At 51.1% G+C, this 6,340-nt stretch overlaps 1 protein-coding gene across 1 annotated transcript in view; it reads right to left on the minus strand.

Annotated features, from left to right (window-relative positions):
- The window catches only part of LOC104127984, a 15,888-nt gene that overhangs the window by 7,352 nt on the left and 2,196 nt on the right, over positions 1-6,340 (minus strand). The window contains exons 3-8 of the mRNA XM_035896156.1: positions 4,688-6,148; positions 3,480-3,579; positions 2,703-2,851; positions 2,434-2,546; positions 1,560-1,649; positions 516-638 (exon numbers count right to left, since the gene is read on the minus strand). Coding sequence (XP_035752049.1) covers positions 516-638; positions 1,560-1,649; positions 2,434-2,546; positions 2,703-2,851; positions 3,480-3,579; positions 4,688-6,148 — 2,036 coding nt within the window. The remainder of the gene's footprint in view (positions 1-515; positions 639-1,559; positions 1,650-2,433; positions 2,547-2,702; positions 2,852-3,479; positions 3,580-4,687; positions 6,149-6,340) is intronic.

Below are 6,340 nucleotides of genomic sequence, written 5' to 3' on the forward strand. Positions count from 1 at the left end.
CCCTCCTCTCAGGCAGTTGTAGGGAGCGATGAGGGCTCCCCTCAGCCTCCTCTGCTCCAGGCTGAACCCCCCCAGCTCCCCCAGCCGCTCCCCAGCAGCCTGGGGCTCCAGACCCCTCCCCAGCTCCGCTGCCCTTCTCTGGACACGCTCCAGCAATGCAAGGTCTTTCCTGTAGTGAGCCCTGTCTGCCCAGAGGTCTCTGGGGCAGGTATAAATGGAAATCCTGCCCCGTGGAGGTCTGTGACCTTGCATCTCAGAGCTCTTTCTGCAGAAGAATCAGTCTCACCTCACACGTCCCCAGCAACATGCTTAGCCCAGAGAGGGGCAGCGGTGGCAGGATCAGGACATGGGCAACACGGAGCCCTGGGTTTCTGCTCTTTCACACCACCCCATGATATATCCTCATGCTATCACAAATTTCTTCACCCCCTTCTGGAACTAGGAAGCCTCCAGTCTGAAACCCACTTAATGGAGACGGAGAAAGGGAGCAGAAATAAAATCAAGATTAAGTTTACCTCAGACTTGGGGATGATACCGACTCTGAAGAATCCTACGTTTCCACTGTTGATTTTGGTGCAGTCCACAACGGTGGAGGCAATGTTCTCTGGAGAAGGCCCATCGCAAAGAACTGCATCCACCTGAAAAGCACCAGACCTTCACACCAAGTCACCACCCAGGCACTTGGGGAAAGAGAGGGCAGTTTCCCCCTCTCACCAGCAGGTAATCATCATCAAAGGCAACTCTGCTCCTTCCCACCCCACTGCGTTGCCACTAAGGGCTGAATTTGGAAATAATGAACTCAATAAAAGCAAAGAGAGAGGGAGCTCCACGGGGCGTAGGTCAGCAGTAGAGCAAAGACAGGTTTACATCATACGAGGAGCTTTGAAGTCCCATCCACAAAGCAAATGTGTAGAAAACCAGATTTCTGAGGAGTGAGAGGCAGAAGATTTGTACCTCCTTTTGTTTAAATCTGCCCTCACGTAAGCTGCCACGGGCATACAAAATGTAGCGCACTCAGGATTTGGCAGTGAAATGAAAGATGGCCCTTTCAACGGCCATGGCCATTGTACTTCCAGAACTTAGGAACCTTCTGAAAGCCAGGGATATTTTAGAGCTTTGGCACCAGTTTTAGAGCTTTGGCACCAGTTTTAGACCAGCTTCAGCTTTAGATGGGAATCCCCTGTGTTCCGACAGCTCGATCCCAGCTGGAGCCCTGGTGCATTCAAGCGTCAGTGGTTTTCTTGCCTGTATAAGCAAAGAAGCACTTTTTTGTGGCCGGTATCATTCTTTGTTGGAATACGAACTAACTCGCATTGCCAAACCCATAGCTCTACTGTATAAACCAGAAGAATTTTGGTTTTCCACCAAGTTCTGTATTTTATGCTGTTCTTTCACTGTGACACCAACATGAGGAGGGTCCGTGAGGTTTTGTAATGAGATGCTTCCCCAGATTCTTGATATCATCTACTGATTTGCCTACTGGAAACAGAGTGGCTGCGTTCTTCCACCCCCGCATCTTTTGGGGCCAGCCAGAACGCAAAGACCCGGAGCCCACTTACCTTATCTCCCAGCTTGGCGTACACTTGGTTGTGGTGTGTTGTGTCTGCCTCTCCCGTTGGGTTAGCTGATGTGACCACGATGGGGCCAACCTGGTGGCAAAAAGATGGGAATAAAAGCTCTGAGCAGGTTTTTCTGTATAGAACAGATGGTTTGAACTCCGACGTGCACTCGTGCTTCTCTGCCACTCTAAAAAGAGCTCAGTGTGCCTCGCCCAGGTAGAGACACCTACTCTGCAGGCAACCACAGTCCCACCAAATCTGCGTAGGAGTGACCAACACCCCGCTGAACTGGGGTTTGCTGATGTCGGTCAGGAAAGAACATTTTGTTTTCCAGCAGTAGCAATTGCCAAAGACCTACACTGTCTGTCCCAGAAATGAGCAGAACGTGCAGGGTGACCACAGTTCCTTGGACCTTCTGAAGTTACTCTGGCTTCAGATAAGCCCGTGCTTACAACAAAAGTGTTCTACGTAGGAAATCAAAGTGTCTGTTAATTACATCTTTTCTAGCTTGCTGACCTGGTGGTTATTCCTTTTACCCTCTTTTCTGCAATAAAATCTGCTACCAGCTGCCTGCATACCCCACCCCTTCTAAATGACATTTTTCTTGCGGGAGTTAATCATTTTAGCACTTTTAATGCCCCAAACCTGCCTGACACATGCTAGGATCCTCACCTCATTGAGAAAAGGAAAAAGAGAGGAGAGATGATGTGCCAGGAGGGTGGGCAAGGTGCTCCAGCCTCTCCCTACCCTTCTCCCCTCCAGCAGGCCAGAGGACCTGGGTGCTGGTGACCGACACCAAGCCCGCTCCCCAGACAGTGGAATGGCAAGGTCTGGCCACCCGTGCTGCTGGGCTGAGTGTGCTCCAGCCACTCACCAGGTCGATGAGGTGCGTAGTGACAGAGCAGTCGGGGATGCGGATGGCGATGCTCTGAGGGGTACCGACGTATTTGGCAGAGTCCTTCATCCCCAGGAAGTCCACCCACTCGCCTGCAGAAGGAAGAGTCAGACGGCACTTAGGGGCATACATCAGTCCCAACACAATGGTCTTACTAGAAATATCACCACGGAGCGTGTGGTGTTGCAGGGAGGCGCGAGTCAAGTTGGAGTTTCAAAGCCAAAGCTCTCCAGAGAGCATCTCCTCACCTCTGGGAACCACCAAGCTAATGGGAGATGGCCAGGCAGCCTCCATGAAGTCCCAGAGGAGGGGAGTGAACAAATGCTTTGCAGGTTCCAGTTGCTTCAGGCTAGAAATCCAGAGTGACATGGGGCGATCTTGAGCCTGGCGCTTGGAGCTGGAAAGGAGGCAAGAAAAGTGAGCCTGGCAGTAAGATGGGGATTTCTTTTCAAGCTGAAAAGGAAATTGTGTTGGTGAGGTCTCCAGTTAAGGCAAGGTGTGTAGGCTCTGTTCCGGGTCACCAGTCTGTAGTAAAAGTAGGACTGTTCAGGAGATGACCTGCAAGAAGGGACACCAATGACTTGCAGTGATGGGTCGAAGTCCCAATTGCCCAAGTTCTGAGGAAGCCCCATTAATATGAGGGGTCCTGGCTGCTAACGAAAGTACAGCTAGAAGCATTTGTTAAACATGGGAAGGATTTTGGTTGGGACAATATGTACCTACAAATACACACAATAATCCCCCGCCCCATTTGCTGCTTCTTTGGGTTTCCTTGTGCTATCCAAGCTACCTGGCTCCACCACCCGCCAGGAGCCTGGAAGGCAATTCCAGCTCAACTGTCTCCTTTCCTCATTCGGATCTTCTACCCCAGGCTCCTTACCTTATTGTTCCCATGAAGGCTAAGCTATGCGTCTCATTGCTCTCAAGAGTTGCTGTAGCCAGTGCTCAGCAGCAGCTCTAAGTCCTAGAAGCTTCTTTAGCTTCTCCAAGGAAGTCCTCACTGGGGCAGCCAGACAGATACTTACCGGTGAGCTTTCTCCACAGCATCAGGCCGATTGCAGGCTGCCACAAGCACATACACGGTATCAGTAGGGATGCCGCAGGTCCCTCCATTCTTCAGGATATCTGTTGGCATGTGAACAGGGCAGAGCCCCTTGAGCGACTAGAAGCGAGGGGCTGTAATTCACGGAAGAGCTGCCACCGACAAACCAGCCAATTCGGTGCTCTCTGCTCCTTTTCCCAACTAACAAAGCATTTCATCTGACAGGGCATTTTCTAGCATCCATCCAAGAGGAGATCTGGCACCTAGGAGAGTACTGGGCCATGCTCCTCAGGGCCAGAAGTCATTCAGCCCTGGGGAGAGAGCAAGCACCACGCATTTGCTGTGCTTTCTCTGTACCGAGCTTTCAGTGGTAGCCCCAGCCTGGAGGATTCTTGTATCTCAGATCAGATGAGCAGACTGGGATATGATACAGGAGAGACAGCAGCAAATTCAGTGCTAAACCCAGTGCCTATCAAGGAACTGGTCCTACTTCCCCCATAGTGTGTTTCAGCTTCTAACGAGTCGTCTAACTTGGCCCACTTCATCAAAATATCATCTGATTATCATGGTTTCCACATCTGGATCAGAAAAACTCTCTTTAATAGTGTTCTGCTACAAAACCTCCCAGAATCTACCCTCCACCCCCCCATCATGCCCTGTGTATCTCCCTTACCTGCAATTCTCTTGACCGAGGAAGCTTTCCTGGCAGGCAGGTGAAGGCATTTGGTCATTCCTCCCCCCACGCCACTAAGCTGCACGATGGGCCTACCCATCGGTAAGCAGGAACCCTCAAAGACGCTGTTGAAAAGGGCAGACAGGAAGCAGTAAAAGCTGACCAGACCAAAGATGAGAGTGGCAGCAATGTCATAGCCAGCTGGAAGAGTGTGGACGGCATCCAGCAGGAAGCTGACAGCGATGAGCAAGAGATGAGCAGACTGGGATATGATACAGGAGAGACAGCAGCAAATTCAGTGCTAAACCCAGTGCCTATCAAGGAACTGGTCCTACTTCCCCCATAGTGTGTTTCAGCTTCTAATGAGTCGTCTAACTTGGCCCACTTCATCAAAGTATCATCTGATGATCATGGTTTCCACATCTGGATCAGAAAAACGCTCTTTAATAGTGTTCTGCTACAAAACCTCCCAGAATCTACCCTCCACCCCCCCATCATGCCCTGTGTATCTCCCTTACCTGCAATTCTCTTGACCGAGGAAGCTTTCCTGGCAGGCAGGTGAAGGCATTTGGTCATTCCTCCCCCCACGCCACTAAGCTGCACGATGGGCCTACCCATCGGTAAGCAGGAACCCTCAAAGACGCTGTTGAAAAGGGCAGACAGGAAGCAGTAAAAGCTGACCAGACCAAAGATGAGAGTGGCAGCAATGTCATAGCCAGCTGGAAGAGTGTGGACGGCATCCAGCAGGAAGCTGACAGCGATGAGCAAGAACGTGAGGGAGTAAAAGAACCAGGCAATGTTTAAGAAGAGCGTGCAGAAGACAACGAAGCCATTGAAGAGCATGAAAGCAATGATGCCTACTGCTGCGTGGAAGCTTCTGGTAGTGCCATAGAGGCCACCGTATCTTGTCAAGCCCCAGATGATCCACATGACAGCATAGAGAATGAAGGCACTGCTCTCCAGGGTTTTACCCCGGGCAAAGGCCACTGAGCCACCTAGAAGCTTAAGGATCCCTCCAGCTACCACTACCCATGGAATTACAACAGTAGCAAGTGGCGCCTGGGGGTCCCCTGTCATCGTTACAGCAAAAGAAGCGAGGACGCTGCATGCATAGCCAAGTACCTCTGCATCTGCGTACTTGGAATACCCTAGGTAGGGAGCGTGAAGGTCTGCCCCTTCACGAAGCTTCAGAAAACTGCTGCGAGCAAGCAGGGCCTTCACAGCACCCTTCCCCGTTGGGATCTTGGCACTTGCTTTCACATTGTACTCTGGTTGCCAGACTGGGTACAGAAGGCAATAGCCTCCTGCAAATTTCAGGATGGAGGTGAAACCGAAGAATGTAGCCATGAGTACATCCATGGCACGGTATGACAAAATGCAGATGCCAATCTGGTAGATCCCGGCTGCCCACAGCCAGGGCACTTGACCGACAAATAGTTTGCCAGTGACACCCAGGAGCCTACAGCCAAAGACACTGGCAGATAGCATGTTCAGGATCAGACCGGTGGCTGCAAAATGATTCATGCTGCCAGTGGTGGATCGGATCTGTCTGTGGGTCTTTTTCTTGGCCAGATCTGTGCCTGGGAGGGCAATTTTCTCTTTGGTTAGGAAATAGAGAATCCTTCCCAGGGCAAAGTAACCACCAACCAAGCAGACAATCATATAATTGCAAGCCACAGCAGAGGAACCGAAAGCTGAGCTGTAACGCATGGCAACTTCATGAGCACTGGCAAGTGAGACAGCAGAAGCAATCGTAGCTAGGATGACCTCTCTGCAAAGGAAGCCCACCACTGCAATAATGAGTAGGGCCAAAGTAAACGTGACCAGGCCAGGCACCAAGGCATTGCGGAAATCGCCAGCGTCGTTCAAAACTCCTTGCCCTCCCAGGATGAAGACCACTCCATAGCCGCACCAGAACACTGAGATGGTCAGGCAGAGAGAGAAGAACAGGGAGGCATTTCTTAGGCTTCTCCGAATTCCTGTGAAACAAATGACAATGGAGACAGAGCTGTGATTTCGAGACAGTAGGTTATGGGAAGCGTAGTTAGGACAGGCAGCTGTGCTGTAGGCCCATGGTGTGTTGGAAGCGTGATTACTATGCTAGCATGGGGCTACAAGACTCAATAACAAGACCACGCAAATCAAGCCCTGACACATCTTTCTTTTGGATC

Source organism: Egretta garzetta, unplaced genomic scaffold (genome assembly GCF_000687185.1).
Source record: "Egretta garzetta isolate BGI_Z169 unplaced genomic scaffold, ASM68718v1 scaffold226, whole genome shotgun sequence".
NCBI classification, from domain to species: domain Eukaryota; kingdom Metazoa; phylum Chordata; class Aves; order Pelecaniformes; family Ardeidae; genus Egretta; species Egretta garzetta.